Source organism: Myzus persicae, unplaced genomic scaffold (genome assembly GCF_001856785.1).
Source record: "Myzus persicae strain clone G006 unplaced genomic scaffold, MPER_G0061.0, whole genome shotgun sequence".
NCBI classification, from domain to species: Eukaryota; Metazoa; Arthropoda; class Insecta; order Hemiptera; family Aphididae; genus Myzus; species Myzus persicae.
This window is the reverse complement of record NW_019103908.1, coordinates 134,584-160,083: the sequence shown is the minus strand read 5'-3', so window position 1 is coordinate 160,083 and position 25,500 is coordinate 134,584. Positions and strand designations below refer to the sequence as shown.

General features: G+C 28.7%; 5 protein-coding genes and 1 long non-coding RNA gene across 9 annotated transcripts; 4 read left to right on the top strand and 2 right to left on the bottom strand.

Annotated features, from left to right (window-relative positions):
* The first annotated feature begins 483 nt into the window (after nt 1-483).
* LOC111036161 (translocating chain-associated membrane protein 1) lies at nt 484-3,289 on the top strand. The gene is made up of 7 exons (XM_022318087.1): nt 484-856; nt 950-1,117; nt 1,889-2,004; nt 2,136-2,351; nt 2,427-2,542; nt 2,609-2,914; nt 2,974-3,289. The coding sequence occupies exons 1-7, from the start codon at nt 722-724 to the stop codon at nt 3,075-3,077; spliced, it is 1,161 nt and encodes a 386-aa protein (XP_022173779.1). The 5' UTR covers nt 484-721; the 3' UTR covers nt 3,078-3,289.
* Nucleotides 3,290-3,941: 652 nt separating this feature from the next.
* LOC111036155 (dynein assembly factor with WDR repeat domains 1) lies at nt 3,942-14,294 on the top strand. The gene is made up of 9 exons (XM_022318077.1): nt 3,942-3,979; nt 4,175-4,207; nt 4,311-4,532; nt 7,238-7,360; nt 7,827-8,008; nt 8,433-8,562; nt 13,579-13,741; nt 13,816-13,950; nt 14,022-14,294. The coding sequence occupies exons 1-9, from the start codon at nt 3,942-3,944 to the stop codon at nt 14,247-14,249; spliced, it is 1,254 nt and encodes a 417-aa protein (XP_022173769.1). The 3' UTR covers nt 14,250-14,294.
* Nucleotides 14,282-16,834, bottom strand: LOC111036163 (WD repeat-containing protein 73-like). Of its 2 annotated transcripts, XM_022318088.1 has the most exons (6): nt 16,729-16,834; nt 16,562-16,650; nt 16,232-16,463; nt 16,044-16,134; nt 15,612-15,914; nt 14,282-14,791 (listed from the first exon to the last, which is right to left on the bottom strand). In XM_022318088.1, the coding sequence occupies exons 2-6, from the start codon at nt 16,612-16,614 to the stop codon at nt 14,352-14,354; spliced, it is 1,119 nt and encodes a 372-aa protein (XP_022173780.1). In that variant the 5' UTR covers nt 16,615-16,650; nt 16,729-16,834; the 3' UTR covers nt 14,282-14,351. The 2 variants fall into 2 exon arrangements, with proteins under 2 accessions (XP_022173780.1, XP_022173781.1); XM_022318089.1 differs by lacking the exon at nt 16,562-16,650 and having other exon boundaries at nt 16,778-16,826.
* A 75-nt stretch (nt 16,835-16,909) lies between these two features.
* Nucleotides 16,910-17,671, top strand: LOC111036164. The gene is made up of 3 exons (XR_002604736.1): nt 16,910-17,169; nt 17,373-17,542; nt 17,622-17,671. It is a non-coding gene; the product is annotated as an uncharacterized LOC111036164 (long non-coding RNA).
* A 46-nt stretch (nt 17,672-17,717) lies between these two features.
* On the top strand, nt 17,718-25,140 carry LOC111036159 (DNA fragmentation factor subunit beta). Of its 2 annotated transcripts, XM_022318085.1 has the most exons (8): nt 17,718-17,769; nt 17,832-17,969; nt 18,194-18,320; nt 20,802-20,999; nt 22,053-22,188; nt 22,264-22,425; nt 22,539-22,743; nt 24,802-25,140. In XM_022318085.1, the coding sequence occupies exons 2-8, from the start codon at nt 17,868-17,870 to the stop codon at nt 24,856-24,858; spliced, it is 987 nt and encodes a 328-aa protein (XP_022173777.1). In that variant the 5' UTR covers nt 17,718-17,769; nt 17,832-17,867; the 3' UTR covers nt 24,859-25,140. The 2 variants fall into 2 exon arrangements, with proteins under 2 accessions (XP_022173777.1, XP_022173776.1); XM_022318084.1 differs by having other exon boundaries at nt 22,053-22,425.
* LOC111036158 (protein yellow-like) lies at nt 18,236-19,969 on the bottom strand. Of its 2 annotated transcripts, XM_022318082.1 has the most exons (3): nt 19,431-19,969; nt 18,636-19,359; nt 18,327-18,571 (listed from the first exon to the last, which is right to left on the bottom strand). In XM_022318082.1, exons 1-3 carry the CDS (start codon nt 19,681-19,683, stop codon nt 18,346-18,348), a joined length of 1,203 nt encoding a protein of 400 aa, XP_022173774.1. In that variant the 5' UTR covers nt 19,684-19,969; the 3' UTR covers nt 18,327-18,345. The 2 variants fall into 2 exon arrangements, with proteins under 2 accessions (XP_022173775.1, XP_022173774.1); XM_022318083.1 differs by lacking the exons at nt 18,327-18,571; nt 18,636-19,359 and adding an exon at nt 18,236-18,320 and having other exon boundaries at nt 19,453-19,962.
* Nucleotides 25,141-25,500: the final 360 nt, after the last annotated feature.

The following is a 25,500-nucleotide window of genomic DNA, read 5'->3' as shown; positions in this document are numbered from 1 at the left end:
GCCAATACGTGACGAGCCGTGAGAATGATTGAAGTTCGTGTTATACTCGGTACAACAAGCACGCCGCCCCAAGTTCACCGAACCACGCGCCTTGGGAACCCGCCTTCAAACGTATCTATCCCTACATGACAAAAATATGTTGTCATGTATACAGCATACGCGAGTATAGGTAGCTAATATCCTAGTTCATGGTAAAAAGTGATAGGTAACATATTAACAATTGATTAATTAGTAATCGCCTACTGATTATCTTAGTGCCATTATCCCGTAGACCGTAGTAATATCTAATAACAAAATTAACATATTAGGTATTAACATTGATTAATTATTACCCACAAATTATTATGTAGTTGATGACGCGCATGACATCTAGTGGCCGCATAACGCACTACGACCGTGACCGATACGTGGTTATCACATAGTTACCACCAACGTTATCAATAAAAAAAATAAACGGAAAATGTAAACACACGCCGACAGGTGTATTATATTGACACATCAGCAACCTGTAAGCAGCCAACGCAACTGCCACACACTCAGGTCCGGGTGCCAACAACTACGACCGCTTTCTGATCTTCAATGTAGTCCACCAGTTACACTCGACCGCCGACCATCGTACTTACAGCCTCGTCTGCCGACGCGTTTTCATCAACTGTCTCGTCTCGTCTCCGTACGTGGCCAAACCCAGATAATTGTCTAGCTGCTGAGTGCCGTTTCGAAAATGGCTCCAATCAAAGGCAGAAAGGCTGCCGCCAACAAGAATTTGCCCATACTCAGCCATGAGTTCGTCATTCAAAACCATGCAGACATCATGTCCTGCGTGGCCATGGTCATCGTCATTGGTCTCATGGTCCAGGTGAGCGAAAGGCGCCGCCGCTAGTTTCTCACTTCGAGCTTTGCCCTTTTGTTATTATTACTATATCATATTGTGTTTTTATTTGCATTGCAGTTGACTTCACCAGTGTCTTCATTGTTTGTGGCTCTGCAATATGTCCAGGCTCCTGGACCTAACGCCTTGCAAACATATGGTACCGGTTTAAAGGATTTGTTTGCTGTATTCTTCTATTTCCTCATTTGTATCATATTCCATGCCATCATTCAAGAATATGTTTTGGATGTAAGTATATCTTAGTTATCTACCTGTGTAGACTTCTGAGGTATTAAAATCAATATTTATTGTTTGTTTACGATACTAAAAGTTTCAAATAATTTCCAAGTTATAATATTGCTTTTATGAAATGTACATGTTCTCATAAGCAGTTGGCTCATCATTCTCTAGACAAAATAACAAGTCCTTATGGTTTGATCTCAATAAAACATTTGCTTTGAACTAAGACACTAGTCTTTTTTTAATGTGACTTATGAAACTATGAAATAGATATTAACTACAGAAAATGGCAAATCTATAGCTCATTTAAGGGGGTGGGTATCACAAGTACTTACAATACCGTAACTGAAAATACTATTTGGGAGACCAAATTATAGTTTTTTTTATGGTGTTTGTTTGCAATTTGTATGTATTGCCTTTAAAACATTACTTTAAAAAAAATTACCATATTACCAGCCTTAATCTATAATCCTTAAACATCGGTAATTTTGTTTGACAAAAAAATAGTTTAGAGATATATTTCCATAATATTTAACAGTTTTATATTCAACATAATATTGTTTAAATTAAATAATTTGTATTGACAAAATAATCAGAAGATATCAAAATACAGCATTTATATATTTAATAGTTTAATAATATTCCTTATTCCAATTAACAAAAAAAATCCGAGGGGAGGCTATTTCCTACACATCCACTAATGTCTACAATCAACATTAATTCTGCAATTATTAAATAGTAGTTATTAGTTAATCATTTAATCAATTTTTTTACTTGCAGAAAATTTGCCGTAAATTGCATTTGTCTAAATCAAAAAACTCAAAATTCAATGAATCTGGACAACTGATTGTATTCAATGCAGTTTCAATGATTTGGGCACTAGACATTGTTGTAAAGTAAGCATTTTGTAAAAATCATTGCTTAAATTAAAATGGATTATTCATTAATATTGTTTTCCAAACTATTTAAAATATTTAGTATAAAGAATTATCAAGATATTTTTAATGGTGTTCTATATATTTTCCAGAGGAAATTGGTTGGCTGATCTTTCATCATTATGGATTGGATATCCATACAGCGCTCTTTCGTTCTCAACAAAATTCTTTTACATAATCCAATTTGCTTACTGGGCACATATTATGCCAGAACTGTATTTCCAAAAAATTAAAAAAGAGGACATGTTTAGCAGAGTTAAATATTCTGTATTATACTTGGCATTTGTCTCGGCCATATACATAACTAAGTAATTTTGAAGAACTTTCTTATGAAAACAACAAAATTAATATTTGATGAATTAAATGTTGGGTTTACTTTTCAGTTTCCACCGTATTGGCGTTGTAATACTATTGTTGAATTATGTTTGTGGATTTACTAAACATGCTGTTAAATTGATTGATATCACTGAGAAAGAAGAAGATAGTAAAAAAGTCCAACGTGAGTTATTTTAGGGACTTCTGAGTATTGAGAAATTGATATAATAATGAATGTATGTTTTTTTAGTGGCCCAAAATGTGTACAACTGGTTGTTCTATGTTGTTCAAACACTGACATTAATCCTATCTCAGACAATGCTATGGTTCGGTCTTAAAAGTGTGCCCTACACTGGAGAATTGCGTGACTTCAACACTCCCATGTTTAAATTAATATGTTCGATCGGCTCATTGGCTACTCAAGCTTGGATTGTAAATGAATTCTTAAGCAACCAAAATTCTAATGGTCTCAATTTATCTGCCTCATTTGGATTAATCAAATCCAAATCAAAAACAACAAGTACTGATACTTCTAACAAAAAACGCAAGAATGCAGGTATGTAAACAGAAAAATATAACTAGTAAAATAATAATGATATTTAATACATTTTTTAGCTTCCCGAAAGTTTAATGAATTGACAGAAGCTGATCAGAACACTAAAAAAACATTAAAACATGAAGCCAAAAAAGCAGCAAAGATCGCAAAGAGTGTAAAATAGTTTTGGATCAACATGTTGATTGTTAACTCAGGTGCAATATTTTGTTCATCATACATTGCACTATGTTCGAAAAATGTATGAAACATTTACATACAATTAATAATAATTATATTATATAATATTTTCTTCCTATACATGCTATATACGTTAAGTAAAATTTATTTTTATTTAAAATTGTATTGCAAATTATTATGGTCATTAATGTCTATTTCTATGTTATGTATGATTTATTCTAAGTTTTTTAATCTTAAAACTTGTGAATTATTATATTTTGTTCTATACTTATAGTCTATGTTTAATGCTGTAATTGTTATTTTTGTTCAACCTTACAAACCGGTTGAATGCTGTTAATTCTTTGATTGAACATTATTTTATTTTTAATGAAAATGTAGTACATTTTTTTGTATTAACAAAACTGTATATATTTTATAATTAAGTGACATTGACTAATTAAATAATATTGAAATTAATTAAAAATCTAATCTTCCCCTCCATGAAAAATTCTTTTTAAACATTTTAAGTGTGTAAATTCATCTAGTTAATTAAATGTATATATATTTTGTCATTATGATTATTCATATATAATTATTATGAAATTTTATTTTTGTTTTAATTTAAAAATATATATATTATAATACATTGTTAGCATAATACATCTTGTAATCATTGTTTTTAAAAATTATATACCTACTATATAGTGTCAAAGTTGAGTGTTATTAATTAGTCGCTATTCAAAAATACTGATAAAAACTATAGTAACAAGTACCAAGTATAAAACTAAAACTATCATTATTGATTATAAAGGTATGTTTTTGACGAAATGCTCAAAATCAATAACATTTAGATCCAACATTGTATGTAACTATGGCAACATCAAAAAAGCCTTATGCGGCAAATGTTATGTTCAATTGAACAATTTAAGCAATGTACTTACTTTTAATAATAAGATTTATATGAAATTAAATAAATTTTACATAAGATATTATCCACCAGGTAATATTTTTTACCTATGTAATAATTGTATATTTTTCAATATTTATGTAAATTTTTTTTATAGGTATTGTTTTTGAATATCAAAAACAAAACAAAACAAAGCAAAAGATTTTGAATTTGTTTGATATTGAACAAGAGTAAGTTTAAAATTAATACGGTACCAGAAATAAAAATGTTAACATGGACAGTTACAACACTTATTGACATTTAAATTTATTAAGTATTACATTTTGAAAATAGGACAAATGTAGAAAAACTAGCCGCTCGAATTGCGAGCGATGAACCATTGATCACTCCAAAAATACTGCCTCAACTGGAAACAATCTTGCAAAAACTTAAAGATAAAACATCGTTCAACAACTGGGACAATGTCCGTGTTCCATCTTTCAATGTTGACAAGACTCTGAGCAGTGGCCATTTGTTACCAATAACAAATGTATCCATTGACAAAGTCGGAGATATGTGAGTAAATATAATTTAAAATTAGGTATGAGGTACCTATCTAAAAAAATGAATGCATAATCCTCTTATATAAGATATAAATACGGTCTACCTAATAGCTAGTGCTTGAAGGAGAAACTGTAAATTGTCCTCAATTTTAAGAAAGCAGCTTTTATTAAATATTTACTATATAAGGTACCTATAGGTACCTGCAAATTATGTTAAGTTTAAAAAAAAATTAAAATATTGATTGGACAAAAATCAGTAATGATTTTGGTTGTATAAAAAATTTAATACTAAAAAGTAAATTTGTTAAAAAATACGTTTTTGAAAAAATGAATTAAAAAATAAATTTTTGATAATTTAAATATTATTTTTAATTAAAATGCTCATTTAAAAAGATTGTAGAAGCAAACCATATCCAATCAAGATGAACTGAGGTGATTATACACAAATTCCAAATTGTGTTACATCGCTTGTTTTGGTAAAATCGAGTTAGACATTTGAAGGTAGATATTGAAAAAATAGAGAGAAATCGATCAACACTGCTATTGTTTTTCAAAGCGTATCATTTCCAACTTAATTTTTTTCCAGTAGGTACGTTACGACTTACAAATGGATCATAGCAGGAAAAATGTCTCACTGTCCATGACGTTATTATGCCGTTTATTATTGTTGTTAACAGTAGACGAACATAGACAAAACGCATTTACGCAGAAACATTTTTCTATGTTTTTTAAGTAATCTTAGAGACTAGACTAAAATCATCCAATCCAAAAAAGATATAGAATAATATTTTTGATATCGATTTTATATTTTATTGTTATTTTACTTTGTATTCAACTTTCAATATAAACAAAAAAAAAATGTTGTACCTACATTTAAATTACGTTTAAATTGTTTTAAGACAATATTTAGACAAATTGATGTGTCATTCCCTCAAAAATATTATTCTCTATATTTTTTGTAATGGGTGATTTTACTCTAAGATTACTTAAAAAACAGAAAAAACAATTCTGCGTAAATGCGTTTTGTCTATTTTGCGCTTGGACCAGAGAGAGTAAACAAATAGGTACGATATAATTCCAACATATTTAAAAAAATGTATTTGAATAGGTAGTTTTTTTTTTTGTTTTGTCCAAAATCGGAATAAATTTCATCATATTATCATAGATATTTGATGTTTGTTTTTGGTAATTATCTATTTAAAATACTAAAAAGTACCTACTATTAGAATAATAAAAAAATCATAAGTATAATGTTTAAAACAAGTTAAAACAAAAAACTGAAGACAGTAGTTTTATATATTACTAAAATCAAAAAATAATGATCATCAAAATAAATCTATGTGTATGTATTATTAGTAATTTATAATATAAAATGGTTATAAATGCAAGTTGTCATTAATAAATAATAAAGAAAATAAACAATTTAATTCAGCCTAGTTCAGTGTTCCTTCTATAGAAAACTTAATATATTTATTTATTTAGGTATTGTTCTGTGGTTATATTATCATTTTTTTTTCAAAACGTTATTTCCTTAAAATCTTACAGCGTATGTTGGTACTTGTCTTATTTTATTTCATAACGTATCTTCTATTCCGAACAATATTTTTATATTAGTTTATTCTGATATATTTTATACTTTTTTTTTATATTGTATTATTTCTATAGCGCGTTAAAACTTACCATTGCCTGTGTAATACTTTAAAGCAAAAAATAGGAAACCATTAGTTTACTAAAACAGTAAAATGATGCATATTTTAGTATTGCAATTATAATTTGTGCCACTTAGGTATGTAGGTAATTGAATTCATTTTATAATATAAATATAAATAAATAGATTCAAATATTAAATGTATGATATTTGATTGCAATCGCAAACCTAGTAAGCAGTAAGTAATAGGTACCCACCTAAGTAGCCATCATTAAATCTTTAGATATACCTACTATATATATATGACTTCGTTCATGATTTAAATCAATAAACTAAACATACAATTTTATTTTTTAAATAGGTTTTATCTAGGTACATGATGAACCTCAGAGTTAAATGTAATTAGGAATTTTCATATTTTACATATTTTTATTTGTAAATTAATAAAATAAATATTTCTAAATGTCTGTATTCTAAATGTTTTAATTCTAAAACATATAGCTCTTCTAAAGGTTGGCATTCTAACCTCGTTATCTCAACTCATGAATACTTGCCTCAGTACTATACGATATAAGGTTTATAGTTAGGAACAAATATTCATGGAACAAAGTCTATTGGTACAAATGTTTTATGAAACAAAAGTTCATCGAAACAGGTGTATTGTAGAAAATAAAAAAAATAAATAAATAAATAGAAAATGAAAAGAAAAAAAATGTATTAATCGAAATTTCATGTTTATAATATATCTGTGATATACACTCACTCTCTGTTAGTCTGTTCATTTGTATTGTCCACTGCCCAACATTCCGACATTTTCCTCACTCTTGAATTATAAAATTTACACAAACTAGAAAATGTTCTATTTTGAAGCACATAATATTGCCTATATTCAACGCCGCCTGGGCTTGTATAGCAATAAATCATAATAATATTATGTACCTACAAACCACATGCTAAATTAATCTTACTCCGTACTCCGTAATACTTACTTGCGCATTGGCATATTTCGGTCTTTAGCCAAAATACATAGAATAGAAACATGAATAACTGAATTTGCGCGTGTACTGCAGTTGCGCAACCGGAAGCTACGACCGGACGTGCAAGATTTGGAACACCCGGACGGGCGAGGAGACGTCTACACTCGTCGGTCACGAGAACGCGGTGTACGTTGTGTCATTGGCCATCGCGGAAAGGTTAGTACCACCATTTTCCGATGGTACCACATGGAAGTGATTATAGCAAGCATCGATACTCCCATGGAGCCATGTGCTTAAGTGACTTGTAACCAGTGAAGAGGGGTGGTACAAGACCTGCTGAATATACATCCATTACAATCCATAACATCATAACTATTATATCTCTATGACTCCATATGCAGGGTCATTATTTTATGGCAGTATACTCGATACATAATATAATAGCTCTTGCACTATAACTACAGCTAGGGTCTGAGCGGTATGTGATAAATTTCATGAATCACTCTGTACAAAGACACCCTGGACGCTATAATATAGGCACCTGCTCTTAAAATCATCTATGCAGGCGCAAACGTCTCCTAGACATACACACACGCCTTAGGGTCAAGCATTGGCACTCCCACCGAACAAAGCTGCGAAGATGTGTGTGAGTGAACATTTGAACCAAACTCAATTTGTCTAGGGTGCTGACCGGATCGTTTGACAAAACGGCGCGGATATGGTCGCTGGACAACGGAGATGAATGTTTATGTACCATGCGTGGACATTCGGCAGAGGTAGTCGCGGTGGCCGCTTGCCAGCCCACGCAGACAGTGGCCACTTCGTCAATGGACCAAACGACCAAGCTATTCAGCGCCGTTACAGGTCAGTGTTGCACTGTTTCCTGTAATTTAGACTAAGGAACTACCCATATATAGCTATAGAGAAGAAGCCTCGTCGTGACCCAAATTATGATTAAGGGATTAGGGATGCAGTCTATACGGACTAATATCCAAAAGAGTGTATATTTACACAGCGAGAGTATCAAAGAATCTGTTGAAATCTAGCTGTTATTACTTATTAATAGTTAGTGTGGTACTAGTAGTACCTAAACCTATATATAAACTATAAAGTCTAATCCAAAATCCGTCCCTAAGTGGCTAGATGTCATCGTAGGTATCTATATTATTTATTTTTTTGGTACATAATATTAGTAATTAAATATTACATATAGAATTATAGATAAATATAAAATAACTATTAGTTTACTTGCGTATACCTACAATATGCACGTTTCCACTATTCATAGGTCAAAACGTTGCCACCTTGAGGGGACATACTGGCGAAGTGGTGGTCAATCAGTTTGACGGCGATGGGTCGACGGTGATTACTGGTTCATTCGACAATACAATCAAGATTTGGGATGTCCGCACTGCCGAGTGAGTTGACGTTAATAATTAGTCGTATCCATAGTTAGTTGGTCGTGATATAAATTTGTTGAGTGTTAATCTAGGTTGATAATTTCCAAGCCTTTTAGTTAAAAAAGGCATGTACTATGTAGGTTTTATGAATGTACAACAGTCAACAATCATTGCTATAGAAGATTATATTGAGATTTCAATTACATCAGCATGTCGTTAATCTGAAATTCAAACAATGTTCTTTACTGTATATATTACTTATAGGTGTCTATAAGACTATAATAGGTATACTGTATTTGTATATCCAAACATTAGACTAGTGTTGAATGCAGTATAGGTACTTACCGTATTTTATATTTGTATTTGTATGCAATGGTCAATTCAAAAATAATATGCCTCTTAATTTTATAAAAAGTAAAAGAGACAAAGACATGCTCGTGCATGATTGATATTTATATAATTTTGAATGTAAAAAGAGATAACAAAAAAATTGTATGGAAATGTGTCGTCAACTTTTAAAATAAATGTGAAGCTTGAATACCTACATTCAAATAAATTTTCCATTTTAAGTAAGCATTCAGCCCAGATTTCCCATGATTACATGTACGATATGGCCAACATTGAAACAAGAAAAGCAACAGCAAAATTTAAAGGAGTAGGCTAAGATAATTATAAAAAAATACAACTTAACTAAAAAGTATACTCTGTTAAATTTTAAAATTACGGCGATGAATGCTTCAAAATATAATTTAGTGGTATGAAAATCAAAATAAATTCACGCGGTAGTCATTATCACTTTTGAAATAAAAAAAACACTTTAGCATATTGTTATAATATTATGTCCCTGTTGAATCTGTTGTTAGATATTTTAAACATTCGTTTACACACCGTTTTATACCTAGACCTTGAATCTGATTTATCGCGATTACTCATATATTTTGAAGAAATATACAGATTGATGAAATGAACAACAATTCTAAACTTTCAATTGAAATTTGGGAGATTGCTATAATTTGCAAGATGAATGCATAAAATCGACGAACAAGGCCACACACGTATGACGTATCTGATATCTGTGTCTATCAAAGACCAATAATTCAGGAAACGCATTATTTTGAACAGATTTTCATCTACTTTTAACTCTTTTCACCCAATTCTTTGAAAATGTATAGCTCTATACTTACCTGTATGTAAAAAAAGAAAAAAAGCTACATTGCCTTAAAAAGGTCCAATACAATATTGGAGTAGAAATCCCCCCAAAAAAGAAAGAAAGAAATTATATTTAATATAGAAAAACATTTCATGCTCATTGCTCATAAGTCATAACTTATAAATATAAATTTATATTTTCATATTACACATTATATATATAGGTACATTGTACTTACCCATTTTTTTTACATAAAATATAGGTAACATTTTTTGAAAAAAATTACCACAAATTACTTCTCTCATATTTTTTCTATATTAATTTACTATATTATTATTGTATTACACCTCAATAATTTTAATTTAAGTTTTATTTTTTTATTTAGGTACCTATTTAGTTTCTAATTTTAAAATATTAATATAAATAGCCAATAGGTACAATTTATTACTTTTTTATTTTACAACAAATTTACCAAATGACCAATTTCAGACTTTCGTTTTTTTACCGCGATCAATTGCATACAACCAATCGACTGTATACCTGGTACCCCTGTCCGATATACGCAGTAATCGTTGATAAGTTGATAACTAATAATTTGACCAAATAATATAGTACATCATAAGCATATTATAGTATGATACATACTAAATATAGAAAATAGAATGACAATTATTCAAGCTTATATAATAGATGTTAAGTTTGTTTGAGCTGCTATTACAGTACCTAGTTCGTAGGTAGATATGGGGGGGGGGACTTGGGCGGGCTTAAGCCCTACCTAGAACGTAATCAAGCCCCTCGAAAGGTTTTAGTATCTAAACTCCACAAACAAATTAACTATAATGGCTAAAGTTTTTGATATAGGTAACTATTTAATATCAAAAACTCCTCAATTTTTTAAAAAGAAAAAAATATATGTAGTTGTGTTGATACCGATACGGCGATACCTACCATATTTTCACAAAGCAATAGGTTTATGGTTTATAAGTTTATAACATAAAAATAATAATACGTAGATTTAGTAGGTAACTATCAATAATTGATTTATTTCCGTTTCTATATTGGCTATTAGTTATTACCTATACATATTTGGTGCCTCAGCTAGAATAAAGTAGGAGTACTTAGCCACTAGCTAGTAGTTAATGCCCTATGCAGTAAGTTTTTGTCAGTACCTATTAGCAGTATTAGCCATTAGGATTAGTTTTTTTATTACCTATATTATATTTACTTACTAGTTTTGGTGAAGGTTATCTTCTTATGGAATTTCGATTTTGTATAACCTGAATACCGGAATAATAATTGATATACATATAATACCTATATCCGGTTATAAACTTATGATCTGGTTAGGTACCTAAGGTAGACTGTGAGAGTCTCAATGATGGACGACTGTGACAACATTTCTAAAGATATTACTCAATAGTTAATAGGTATATTATGTCATAGGTATTGTCATAATGTCATCGCACATGCATACTATCCGGTGGATTGTAAATCTATACTATATATTACAATGCCTAACTTAACTCTAAAGTCTAATAAAATCACTGTACTTATAGCATAGATTTCAAGTGTACCTATATATTACATAGCCACATAGGTATACACATATATATACCTGGCTATACCAGCTAGTAGCACTGTAGCAGTGTAGCAGTCTAGGTACGGGATCAGCTATTGATCTGCACTTTGTTGCCCGTTAAAAATGCCAACTATTTATATGAGACTCGATGGTGATAATGCGAGCAGCAGAGTAGGTACCTATAATATTATGCCTACCTGCTGCGGATTGCAGACCCCACTTGATGAGTACTTTACATAAATAATATGTTTTATTTTTATTTTTATTGCGGACCCGCCGATGAGCGGCTATAAGTGCAACTCACTCACCTTGGTAGGCAATGTGCGAAAATTCAACTGTATATTTGTATGCATGCTTATATCTGATCTGCCCGATGAACCATTGCAGGCAACCAATCTTTACTAAATACATTTATATTTCTCCTATAACCAATAGCAACCGTATACAATCAAAATATTTCTTTCGTAAATCTTAAGATTCCTGTTTGAGCAACTCCCCGGGGCCCGGGTCCAATATTGTGAATTTAAACCATCCGGGGCGTCACCCAAACGCATACAAAACAATTCATTCAAATCGGTCCAGCCGTTTAGGAGTTCAGTGACATACACACGTACAATAGAATAATATACTATATTATAAAGATATATACCCGGCTATACCATCTACTCTGGGATGAGTCACTCATCACGTCATTGGGTATAGGTGACTTATCAGACCTCGAAGTAAGGCACCAAGACCGTAGTTTTAAGTGGCTCAACTAATTTTTGCCAAAAATCTGGGTATACCTACCTAGCATGATCGCCCATTTGGGGGGGGGGCAAGACAGGGCACTTGCCCCCCCCCGGAAAAAAATATTATGAACTCGTAGCTCAATAAATATCACCACTAACCTAACCTTATTACCGACATTTTTTATTTTGACCCCCCCCCCCTAAAATGTTACCTATGGGCGCCCATGCTACCTAGTACCTACCCACATCATATAGGACATAGGTATTACAATTAGACGGCGTACCTATTGAGAAATTGTTTAAGCGAAGGAATTTGGTATTGAATCACTTACAACCCTTTTAGGTTTCTAATACTTTCTTACTAGATATATGCTGATAGCAGTGGTCCTCAACTATTTTGCTCATACAGCCTTTATGTTGCTAAAAATATTCTATGAAGCTTTAAATATTTTGAATGCTCATAAAATATACACACTTAATTCATGAATAATGATACAGAAAAAGATTGCTCATTAATTTGTTTCTTTATTACCTATATAATAATCATAAACGACATAATTACGATAAAATCAATATATTATCCTTTCATCCAATCGGCATCTTACATCGTTTGAACATTCGACTATAGGTATAAAACAAAATTTGCGATTTATTAGTAATAAAATAAACATGATAAACCAAATCTTATTTTATGGTAATTTAACTTGGATATGTCTAGAGAGCACTTTGCCGCTATAGATTAGGTCAATAGGTACCACGAATTAAGATATACTTAATTATCTTAATTCGTGATAGGTACCTACCATGGCAGTATTGCGAATCCACGGACTGCAGAGCATATTTTGAAAACCTCACCTTTATATTGTAGGTACATGACATTCTACATTGAATACGAACTGACACAATAAATCATTATTTTTAGTATGTACCTACAATGTACCTGGTACATTCTACATCGCATTGATTATTTTTGTTCGGCCAAAAATAGAAAAAACTTTAAATTTAGGTATTATAAAAAATCAAGTTTCATTTCTTTGGTGGAAAGTTCATCAATATTTATATCTATTGTTATTTTTAAATAAATTGAATACAAATAGTTAAGTCAACACCAGTAAGCACGCTACCTACACGCCTACAACACAAGACACAAGTTCCACAAACCGACTAAGATTAAAATAAAAGCAGATAGTAGCTGATATAATTGTAGAATCAATACATTTATTATTCTTTTCAGAATCTAAGATAATATATAATACTTAATACATATTCTGTAGTTTAAATTATTTTGAAAAAATATTATTGCTTTTTACTAGCACCTAACCAGCAGGCATCACAAGCTATACAAAATATTAAAACATATTATTATTATTGTAGCCGTGCACACAATAAACCAAATAAACAGCATTAAGACTTGATCCCTTAAAGTGGATTTTTATTTAATTCATTTATTCATAAATTTATATGAGTTTGTATTAATTTAATACTAAAAATTGTAATTGAGTAATAATGATTAGCTTGTGTTCATTTGGATTTAAAGCTTTGTGATGTAGACCATTTTATATAACTATCCATAGATGTACATCAACATTATACGGCCACACTGCTGAATTGACTTCCTGTCACTACGACTTCAGTTGCAGAGCAATCGCCAGCAGTTCATTGGACGGCACGGCCAAGTTGTGGGATGTGAGAAGGACTGACAGCTGTCGTCACACTATTGCCGGCCATACAGATGAGGTAGTGAGATATTCAACATTGTATCTATTAGTTTCAGATAACCAACAATATTGTAAAGTGCAATTGTTGTATAGGTGCTAGACATTTGTTTTGATTCAGTTGGTCGTCGAGTGGCTACGGCGAGCAGCGACTGTAGTGCTTGCATCTGGGATGTAAGCAGTGGCGACTTGATATCCGCAATGATTGAACACACAGGAGAAGTCACAAAAGTACACCTATTAAATTTATCTGAAAAACCTAAATTCAATAAAATACAATAATTATCCTATTTTGATTTCAGGTTTTTTGGGAACCTGCTGGACATCATCTGCTCACCGCATCACAAGACCATAGTTCTAAGTTTTGGGATACAGAAACTGGAGAATGTTTACAAGAATTAAAAGGGCATAGTGATCACGTATTCTCAGTTTTAATGAACTACCTAGGTGATACAATTTTGACGGCTTCTAAAGATAATACATGTTGTGTTTGGCAACAATTAAATTCAAAAAATAATTTAGACGTTTAATATAATTTAATTCTATTTTAAATTTACCAATTGTTAATAGAATACTTAAATATATCAGACTTTTGTACAAAATTAAAATATAATTATTATTGTATATGTATTTTATGAAATATATTGCCATCCTTGAATTGATCCATCAATTGCAGCCGATAACAGTGTGTTACGTCCACACATCGGTAACCACAATGTACTGCTTGTAATTGTATTTTGACACAAATCTTCATCTTCAGTGAACATATGTCCCTCATGTTTAAACTTGTGTATCATGTTTGTATGACAATTAGATTCTTTTATTATATACACATTACCATCAAATCCGCTAACAGCATAATTTTTTGAATTAGTAGGGTCAAGATTTATGTTTATATTGTTATTACACTTTGTAAACAATTCTCTTTGATAGATTGTCGGAGTCTTACAATTTCTCAAATCATATGTAAGTAAGGTTCCAGAATTAGAAATTAATGTTAAATTGAATGTTGTTGTTTCTTTAGAACTTGTGTATGCAGTGTTTAAAAACCATTTTGCATAACTATCAGACTCTGAAAGATAAAAATATGTTTAATTAGGTATAATGAATTATATACAGTAGTAGGGACAAGACTGCAGTTGGGTTATGTACTTTTATTTATATTTTATATATTTTGAGTAGGATCTTTCCTTTTTATTATTATTTAATTAATCTCACCGATATCAATCATAACATAATATTATAATATATTTTCATACTCTGAACATTGGAAAAATATAGAAAGATACAACTAAAAATAAAATAAAATTTACTAAACTTTAAAATCCTAATTCTGTTATGTAATTGTAATGTTTAATTATTCATAAATTAGACCACCTATGTTAAAAAATACAATTTAGAATTTGATACATAAAACGCATAGTTAAAAAATGTATATCAATATTTTATTTATTTTTATATGAGAAATATGCTTCAATAGATGTGCACACTAGATTTTTTTTTTACAATAATTTATACATTCTTATTTTTGTAAAGAAAAATTGTTTAAAAAAAAACCGTAGATAATTAACTAACTTTAAGTTATTTACCTGCCAACAAAATACTAGTAAATAAGATTAAAATGATTTAAAATAAATGAAAAAGGGAATTTGGTTCTATATGATAAACTTTAACAAATGATTAATAATACGAATTTCAGAAAAAGTATTTTGTATTTTCAAGAACAGTACTAGGAATAAGTTGTCTACCTAAAAGTAAAAACAATAAACCCAATGGCCCATGTAATAGAGGGTTTTTCTTACAATAAAAAAAAAATTAAATAAATAAAAATTAAGTTTCACGATAAATGTATTTAAATTACCAACAATTGTGTTGTACATCCAAATACTAACCAGGTAAATGAATTTTTTCCAAATGCTGACCACTAGTTAAATCATACAGATCAAATGAACCGTTTTCTGAATTTTGAACAACCAATTCATTTGTAGAAATGAATTGTGGTGTATAAATGCATGCTGGGTCATTGGTCACATCTTTGATCATGAGCATTTTCTTACTGTTTTCAATGTTAAATACACAACCTGTATGACTTGCATTTTCTTTTCCCCAAATTATTAAGGTATCAGTTGTACAATCAACAGCTAAATGTGCATTCTCCACTTTACTATCAATATTCACTAATGAAATCATTTGATCTAAAAATATGTAATGGATGTTATTTATAAGACAACTGAACAACTTGATATTTTTAAGAAGATACATACCTCATAGAGTATACTCTATGACATATCTAATAACAGATAACTCAAATTTTGAATACTTGCCTGATTTATGGGGATCCATTTCATATATCGACACTTTACCAACTCCTTCTTCAGACAAAATTACTTTAGATTTTCCAAAGAGAGTTTTCATCTATTAAAATAATAAATGATAAATTATTATACTTATTTAAATATTTAACTTCAATGATAATAATATAGTTACCAAAATACTTATAAATTTTGTTTACATCTATTAATCGATTATCAGTTAAAGTGCCACATTTGATTTTCAAATCCCTACTCGTGCTTATTGAATCATGTTCATTTTCAATTTGGTAAAGCTTGTTTGGAAGTTCCAAATTTAATACTTCAAAACCTTTTTCTCCTGGTTTTTCACATGCTAAACACACTGATGAATTACAACTCAATTCCATTGAAAATACAGGTTTATCCACACCAAACATTTGCAGCTTATGATACCTTGTTTTAAAAAATTATATCAATCAGTCAAATTACAATAGGTATTTATTATATTTAAAAAGTTGTTTATAAATTAAGTTTATCAAAAATATTCTTACCTTTTAAAAGAGTTAAAAAACCAATCATCAAAAACATCTGCTGTTTCCGACATTTCTACACTATTCAGAATAATTATCTTAGGTAGGCACTATTGGTATTATTAGTTATATTAGTATTTATTATGATCAAAAAACATTGGCTAAATCTTAAATCTGTTGGTACATACTTTATACTTAATACTATAATATTATGTTCCAGTAGTAGTTATATTTTACCTAGTAAATTTGTAGTTTAGACAGTTCAGTCCACGGCACAGATATAATATAGAATAGTTAGTTCAATTAATCAGTTAACCAGTTTATAGTTATCACTTATCACTTATCACTGATAATATAACGAATATACTGTTGATATATTGATATGGTACCTCAGAATAATTAAGAATTAATAGTCTAATAGTAAATTAATAAATTTAAAATGAATAAACCTTAGGGTTTAGATCTTAATATTGTTCTGTATTCTTTCATATGTGATCATATACATGTACATTGAATATTATTTTCGTATACATCTACATCATGTATTATTTATATTTATTATATTGTGAACCTATGAGTTAAACATACTGCAGAATACAACTTTTAACTTACTGCACTGAGCTAAAAAGGTACCTACTGTATTTAGTATTTACATTCTATTATATTCTGTGCTATTGAATTAAGTCTTAAATCGTGTTAGTTGACACTCTAATGTTATTATGGGAGCGTATAAAAAATTAAAAATATTGTGTCAGAACTGCATTTCAGCTGAAAGATATTTTAGCTTTGTTAATATTCATCAATGTAAGTAGTCATTGCTATTTGTTGATAGTTTAAAACCATGAGAGAGCAGGATGTATTGATCTGTCAATAATCAATATATTCTATACAGTATATTCCTTTACTGTGAGTTAACAATATGGCAATATTGACCTAGCCATTGATAAGAATGTGTACGATACAACAATGGGTAAATAGTGAATTGCCTCTTGCCTAAACAAAGTACGAACATACTTCCCTCACATAATATGGTGATATTTTGAACTAATGACATTTAATTTTTTTTATTTAAATTGCATAGGTTACTGAGCGGAACATTTCAAATTGTTTGATATTTATTTGGTATTTTTGGACTTTGTTGCATGATAAAATAGATATATTTTATCATGCTGTGATACTTATGAATCCATAATAATATATTATCAAATATTAATATTGAGTTCAGTATAGTAAGTACAATTTAGTTATATTAAATACTTATAATTTATGTTCCTTTTTTATGTTTAAATAGGTAATAACTTAATTAGTTATCAGAGTATTAATAAATATGAAAGGCTATAAGATCACTAATTGTGCACAAGATATAAGATATGGTATTGCCGGCAATTCATTAAAAGATGTTTTTACTAAAGGATGTCAGAAATTAAAGGTAAACAATTAAACCTGTGTATTTTACATTTGTATGTAAGATCATTGTGTCGATACATGCTTTGCTTATGTTTGCACGTATCAATTTATAAATGTAAATATTATTTAATGTTATAAAGTTGAATCATCAAATAAATATATATAATACCAATTTAAAACCAAGTTATTAACCACTAACCTAATTACATAAATATTGATGTTTTGTTTTATTTTATAATTTTATAGTTAGACCATTTAAATGTGACTATGATGGTTCTTGATGGTACAGTAATAGATGATGAAGACTATTTTCAACAACTACCAGCACAGACGTTATTTATATTTCGGTTAAATGGAGAAACATTTGAAACAGGTATCTATTTAGTATTTACAGTTGATTACATTTCATCACAAATTGATCCTTTGATCACTTGTCGAACTGGAGTCATATATATTTTGACATTGATTAGGTTCTGATCGTAATTCTTTTTATTGTATATTTGAAATGAATTTGATAATACCCAAAGATTTCCTGTTCGATCAACTCTGACGTCAGCTGGATACATATCAATACTATTGTCCAAACTTATTACACCTTGAGTTAATTCATTATATTCTTCTCCACTGTAATTATTTATAATTATTGAATCATACATTATGTAAATAATTAATATATTCATTAAATTACCTATAAGAATTCCAACAACCGAGAACATTTTTTAAAAGAAGCCCATAAAATAAAACACCAGTTTCCATGTCAAACGATGATGATGTAGCTTGTTTATTAGTACCTCTATTTCCCATCACTTTAAAGTCATATACATTTAAATTCTTGTCGTAATTTCCACTATGTATTATTCTCGAACTAACTTCAAAACCCATTGTACTGGCAACACTATGAAAGTAAATAGTTCTAAAACCATCTCTTGCTGTTGGTGATAAAGCTATTCCATATAAACCTTTTTGAGATTGAAAGTGAACTTCGCCCAAGTCTATATCGCCACAGAGAGGATCAAAATGAAAATAATTGTGTGATATTGAATTTGACTCATTAGTTCTCCAACTATAAACCAATAATCTATAAGTTTCACTATCTGGTATATATGCGTATGCATCTTCACAAGTTGAAGATGTTACATCTACTTCCATGTTGGTGATATCTGAATTTATAGTTGATAAACTTCCGAGATCAAATGTTCTCAAATGCATATCATTTTTTAAGTCGTACACATGTATAACAGGAATACTTTCTTGTTTGTTGTTTATCTTTCCATTATCTAATATCCATAAGCGGTCGCAAACATCAGCTCTTACTTTGACTACTGACTTAAAATTATGTTCAGATATTTCATTCATTTTCCAATCAGGGTATGGAATTAATATAGGTGTGTTATTCTTATAACTTTCCATATCTAAATAATGATAAATAATTTTTTTTTTATGTACATGATAATACTTTTGTTAGCTAATTTAATAATCTTACTTGTTATATTTATGTATGATATCGTTACTGGTACATCAAGCTTGAATCTGGGTGTAACCAAAAATAATTTATTCTGCCATCGTTCCAAAGCTTGTGGCATTACGTTAGCTGGTTCACGTTTAGTTTCATTTTTAAGTGTTGTCTCATTGATGTGTGAAAAATAAATTTGTTTTAAACTAAATACTTCTTTGATTCTGGAGCTCCATGCAGATGACAAGTAAATGGCAAATAATATTAAAATTAATCTACGCATTATGACTAGAAACTTACAAAATCAAGTTATATTAATATTATAATATTTTTTATGAATTTATATAGTTATTATTTTTGCACAATCATTCCTTTTAAATGTAGTATTATTATAGAACAAATAATATAAAATATCTAGATTTAATTACCAAAAGTTTTAATCACATTAACCGGCCAAGCATGTCTAATGAATAGTAATGTTTTTAACACTAAACAATAGGTGACAATCTTTAGTGTAATTGTGTTTCATAACAAACAGATGACTGCTTATTTTTAATTATTTTTTATTATGAATTTATTAAAGCAGTACTACACTATTGTATTTTATTTAATAATAATGTCTGTTTAGAATATATGTCTATTATATATCTATGTATATACATTTTGAAACATACATCTGATCACTAAAATTGTGAAAATAATCTACTTACTTTTCACAGATATTAAAATAAAAATTGCATTGATAAATATATTATATGTCATAAAATAGGTACTTGTTATTTTAGATGCAATATATATATATTTAAAATAATAAATATAATTTGATAATTCGAATCTCAAGGGAAATAAAAATAAATTTGATTTATGTATTTTTCGAGTTATATACCTTAGACATAACTTATAAGTACACAAAGGGATAAGGAAACAATTTTAGTTATCGAAATTTGACTGTAATAATATTGTGAGCATTATAACATTTTTGCGATTAAGTATCATATTTTGTAGTGTGGTTAATATTTGAATTTTGACTAATAAACAGTATTCTTAGTTCTTAGTTCAGGGATAAATTAACTATCATAAAGCTTACAAAAATATAATATTATTTGTACAAATTATTCTTAGATTAAATGTAAATTCTAAATTTAATATTATTCTTTGTGAATTCTATTGTTCTTTAAATATTTTTTAATAAACTTTAAAAATATATTTTTTACTTTTTTTCACTAGGCCATTCCATTTTTCCCAAAAAGAACTGTTTTCTCTATTTCCCTAAGACAATAAATTTTTTAAATGTCAAAAAAGAAGTTTTTATTATTCTGTAATGTTATTGACAAATATTGAATATGTATTGATTAGTTTAACTATTTTTTAAATTTGATTTGATTATCTTTATTTTTTCAGGGGCTGATTTAATATATAATGTGCTTGCAGCTGTTAATAATAATACATTAAAGACTTCAATTAAAATAAAATCATTTATGGATGAAAACATTAAAGAAAAAATAAGAATATTATCTTCAGTTCTGGATGTAGATGATGAAAGTAATAAAAAAAAAAATATCAGTAGTCTAAGATTAAAAGACCCTGATTGGTTTCAAGGTAACTATAATGATTACCCCTCTATTACCTATATAAAAAAAATGTTGTATATTTACTTCTCATACATATTATAAACAATTGATGTTTTTTTTATATGAATCATGTAATGTCAATATTTTAAATGATATAATATATTATATTTCAAGATACAAAGGGACCCTTGGGTCGTAGGTGCTATGTCACAAGGGTAGATGGTGATTGAAGCATACAGAGACAGAGCCCTCTAGTATTAGTGTCATGATTATTCTAAAAATGTTTAGTTATAAATTTAACAATAAATAATGAAATTTTATATAATATTATAAAGTTTATCATTATAATTAATACATACAAAAATACTTATATTATTTATTGTTATAAATAAATGTATAAAAAGAGTAACTAGTAACTAACATCAGTCTCTTTGCAATAAGCTTAAAAGTAGTCAACTGGTATTGTGAGAAGAAAAATTCAAATGGAATACTTCTGCATAAGAACTATCATCTATGCCATATAAAAAATAATATTATATATTAGGTATATACTATAATTTGGTCGTGTACTCGACTTTGGAAAAATATTTGAGTTAATTTTGACTAAAAAAATTGTTGTACTCGTAAGTACAAGTACTCAACTAGAATCGTGTATTGTTCCACTATTTTATTGAGAAATAAATGTTAAAACTATAAGTAACTGAAAAAACCCAAATATTTCTGATAAGAATTCCTGAGAGATTGGTGGTTTAAATTTATAACAATGGTATGTTATTACTTTAATAATTTAATATTTTAAATAGTTGATCGAGTACTCAGCATTTATCTAGTAGGTACTCATATTTTTAACTTGACCCAAAATTAAAAACAGTACTCGCCTAACACTGTTACATACCATTCAACTCTGGCGTAATTTTGTTCAAAATGTTAACTCTCAACAAAATAATTTTCTATGTCAATAAATGTTATGAATTTATTACGTTAAATTATAATAATGTTAATCATTACTTCAAGTTACTGATAATCAACTATATAATATAAGATTGGGTATATAATTTATAAAACTGTATACATTTTTAAGGATTGGAAACTAGGGCAAGAACAAAAGAAGAATTCATGTTCAAACGATGCCAAGAACGAATTCGAAGTTACATGTACAAAACAAAATCTGATATGATTAAGTCAGAATTTTACATAAAACATGCAAAGTGCAGAAAGTACTTGGATGAAGTATTTAAACAATTCAGTGAACTTTTAACAAAAAACAAATATCATGGATATTATTTTGATAGATCAAATACAAATGGTTTGTGCAACGAGATTGGAACGTTTAAATGCGAGGGAGCATGGAATCAATCTAGTTGTTCTTATGAACGTGGTACTGGTCACAAGATCAATCCATACCAAAACAGAGAGTGTAGAATTATATTTTCTACTTGGAACTTAGACCATTGGTATAGTTTATAATACTTTAACGGTTATATAAACTAACTTCTAATTTAAAATACTAAATTTATATTTAATTATAGACTTATAGTTAATGATTGATTTTTATTTTTATTATTAGGGTGGAGAGATCTAGAACTGTAATACCAGCACTGTTTGAAGCCAGTAAAATGGCATCTGAAGTTCACCGTTCAATAAATATGAACTATTTCTATGAATTGCTCTTTACAACAGTTAATCTTAAACTCGTACATATTGTATGTCATGACAAAGGTCAACATAGTACTGCTAAATGTGATCCAAACTTGTATTTACAATATAAAAAGGTAACGTCATGAAATCAATGTTTAACATAATATAGTTGTTGTGTATGAAAAATGTATATATTATAATTATTTGTACTGTATCAAGTGATTAATGCAATTAGTTTATATCATTCATATATTAATGGCATTTGAAATCCAAGCACATTGCATCAGCGATCTTATGCTGCAGCCACAACTCATATTATCAATCTTAATTTACAAACTAAATAAATTTAAGTCTATCAAATAATTTCTTCCTTTTCCACTAAATATCCTCTATTATCTATTAATTTAAATGATGTATTAATTATACAATATTATAGATTTTTAGATTTTCTAGTTATAGTAGTTACAATTCCTTAATTTATATTTTTGTTGATTTTTCAATACAATGCGATAGAAAAAAAGTTTGAAAAATAAATACAACAACAGATATTAGATTTGTAACTATTCATATGCTATTAAACAATGTTAGAAATAAAATATTATGACCACTGACCACTAAATCATGTCTAAAGGACCATTAGCTTACAATTAATTGATTTAGTAATATTTATTAATATTACCTATATTTAGTATTGCTTCTGCAATCTGGCATAAATCTTTAACATAAATTATAAATTATACATCACTTCATTTAGTATAAAAATGTTATATTAATATACTTCTTTTAATTGTATGATGTTCTTTAAACGTAAAATTCATATATTGTTATGACCCATCATCTTATCCATAATAGGTTTGGTACTTTTGGGTTATCGCGACTACCTTGATGTTGAACTCATGCTGCAATGTATGTCTTTATAAGTATAGTGATATATAGTTTACAAAAAAAGTAAGAGTATAATAATACAAATAATATAATTACAAACAAATAAGATTAAAATGTATAAAATAGGTATGGTTAGTAACACGTTGAACTGGTCTTCATTATGAGCATTCCTCCACATATATTCTGCAAAGTAGGATTTTTAATGGTGTCTTGCTGCACCTCTATGATGTTTGTTTCTCCATTTCACCAATGCCCAAAGTCTCTATATTTTGTGTGTGAGTATGTGTACTTGGATCCATAAAATGATAAGAATGATTCACTGTGAAATGCTGGTAGCCATTATCTTGTATTGAGTTTTATGCCCGCAATCAGAATAAATTGTCGTCCCTTTTTCTATGTTTTGATGTATTTTGGACATCAAAGTAGCAGAAGACCGATCAGGAACTTCTACTAAAAATGTCTCATTTGTTTCACGATCGTAATGACACTGGACACTGGAAAAAATAGAAGTTAAGAGTAGGACACGGCGTGCAGTAGTCACTATAATCCATATGTGGCGTATGATAGTCTCGATAACCCATAAGTACTGGTTTATTAATATATATTATTACATTATAGTATGAGAGCCAAAGTAAGCATTGATTGTCTCGCACTCTTTCAGCCAATTTTCCTTTTTTCAGGTGTTCTACTTTTGGGAGAAATATCACATTTTAATTATTGTTATATTTTTACAACTCGTGCAAATAAATTATACTTATACATACATACGATAGAGTACATGGCTTAAATTTATTTTAGGCGTTAAAATAGTTAGAGTAGTCCTGTCTAAAAACCTTCGATTGCATCATGACAATCGCAACTCAATTTTCAGCTCTCTGGTGTTATTCTTAATTTGTTCCATTATATTTTTGAAAATGTATTTTATTTGATGATTGAATTAAAAACTAAGTATAATATTTGAGAAAGTCAATTATAATGTTAATATTGAGAGTTTATTGTCCATACATATAATTGATAATTGATTATAAATACTAATTCTATGATATTATAAGTACATTATATGATACTTTTATAACAATTAGCAAAGTATTTTAAGTTGGTAGTTTCTCATATTTTTTTAACTTAGAATAACTGACTTTTGATACTTAGTGATTATTTTAAAGATAAACACTTATTTGAAATATATATATATTTAAAATGTAATCTATGATCCAGCAGGAAACAGAAAAATATTAATACTTGTATTATTTTTGAATTTTGTACAATATATTATAATGTTTATAGTGTTGATATGGTTTTTTTCACAGGTGATTCATAGTTTCTCGTATGTTGATAATTGTTTAGTGAATGATTTCAATAATTGATCAAAACAAAAATATATAAATAGTTAATAATTATGTATTGACATACTTGTTGTGGAATAATGGGTTTTCATGGACATCTAAGATCAACAATAAATCTGGCTCTTGAAAAACTAAATTGGCTTATCAGGAAGTTTTTGTAACTAGTTTTGTATTTTTTAATCCTATGATAATATTATTTTTCTAAAAAATAATTTGTAATAAATGACTGATTAGTAATATTCCCGTTTTTATATTTCTATGTAATCTTCTACTATCTTTAGTTTCAATAAAATATAATGTAAATATTCTTGTTAACTTATTTAATTTTACATTTTTTTTCTGCACTCTCGCCAATAACTTTCCACAAACATTTGATGCTCTAAATGCCAATTAGTATATCTTCTAATGTCCTTAAATAATAAATGTGATAAGTAGTATTGTAAAGTAAATTAAAAAGATATCTTACATGTTTGCTTGATTCAGACGTAATTGACATAATTTTGGTGATCAGTTGATAGTTAAGTAATATTCTCATTTGTTTCTTCTGTTAGTAAAATAAGTTATCATATGATACATATATTGTCAAAAAATATAAAAACAAATCTAATGATTATAATTAAATATTTTATGTAGGGTACTGATAAATGTCTTATTAGATACCTA

What these genes read in the sequence shown, in the direction of transcription:
- LOC111036163 (XM_022318088.1), bottom strand. Translation starts at nt 16,614, where the DNA reads ATGTCGGAAACAGCAGATGTTTTTGATGATTGGTTTTTTAACTCTTTT. An exon ending in AATGGATCCCCATAAATCAG is followed by an intron (nt 15,915 to 16,043) that starts GCAAGTATTCAA and finishes ACATATTTTTAG; the next exon opens with ATCAAATGATTTCATTAGTG. An exon ending in GGAAAAAATTCATTTACCTG is followed by an intron (nt 14,792 to 15,611) that starts GTTAGTATTTGG and finishes TTTATCTTTCAG; the next exon opens with AGTCTGATAGTTATGCAAAA.
- LOC111036158 (XM_022318082.1), bottom strand. Translation starts at nt 19,683, where the DNA reads ATGCGTAGATTAATTTTAATATTATTTGCCATTTACTTGTCATCTGCA. An exon ending in ATCATACATAAATATAACAA is followed by an intron (nt 19,360 to 19,430) that starts GTAAGATTATTA and finishes ATCATTATTTAG; the next exon opens with ATATGGAAAGTTATAAGAAT. An exon ending in GGTTGTTGGAATTCTTATAG is followed by an intron (nt 18,572 to 18,635) that starts GTAATTTAATGA and finishes AAATAATTACAG; the next exon opens with TGGAGAAGAATATAATGAAT.
- LOC111036161 (XM_022318087.1), top strand. Translation starts at nt 722, where the DNA reads ATGGCTCCAATCAAAGGCAGAAAGGCTGCCGCCAACAAGAATTTGCCC. An exon ending in GCACTAGACATTGTTGTAAA is followed by an intron (nt 2,005 to 2,135) that starts GTAAGCATTTTG and finishes TATATTTTCCAG; the next exon opens with AGGAAATTGGTTGGCTGATC. An exon ending in TCGGCCATATACATAACTAA is followed by an intron (nt 2,352 to 2,426) that starts GTAATTTTGAAG and finishes TTTACTTTTCAG; the next exon opens with TTTCCACCGTATTGGCGTTG.
- LOC111036159 (XM_022318084.1), top strand. Translation starts at nt 17,868, where the DNA reads ATGAAAGGCTATAAGATCACTAATTGTGCACAAGATATAAGATATGGT. An exon ending in AAGGATGTCAGAAATTAAAG is followed by an intron (nt 17,970 to 18,193) that starts GTAAACAATTAA and finishes ATAATTTTATAG; the next exon opens with TTAGACCATTTAAATGTGAC. An exon ending in ACTTGGAACTTAGACCATTG is followed by an intron (nt 22,426 to 22,538) that starts GTATAGTTTATA and finishes TTTTATTATTAG; the next exon opens with GGTGGAGAGATCTAGAACTG.
- LOC111036155 (XM_022318077.1), top strand. Translation starts at nt 3,942, where the DNA reads ATGGCAACATCAAAAAAGCCTTATGCGGCAAATGTTAT. An exon ending in TTGTTTGATATTGAACAAGA is followed by an intron (nt 4,208 to 4,310) that starts GTAAGTTTAAAA and finishes TTTTGAAAATAG; the next exon opens with GACAAATGTAGAAAAACTAG. An exon ending in TGGGATGTCCGCACTGCCGA is followed by an intron (nt 8,563 to 13,578) that starts GTGAGTTGACGT and finishes AACTATCCATAG; the next exon opens with ATGTACATCAACATTATACG.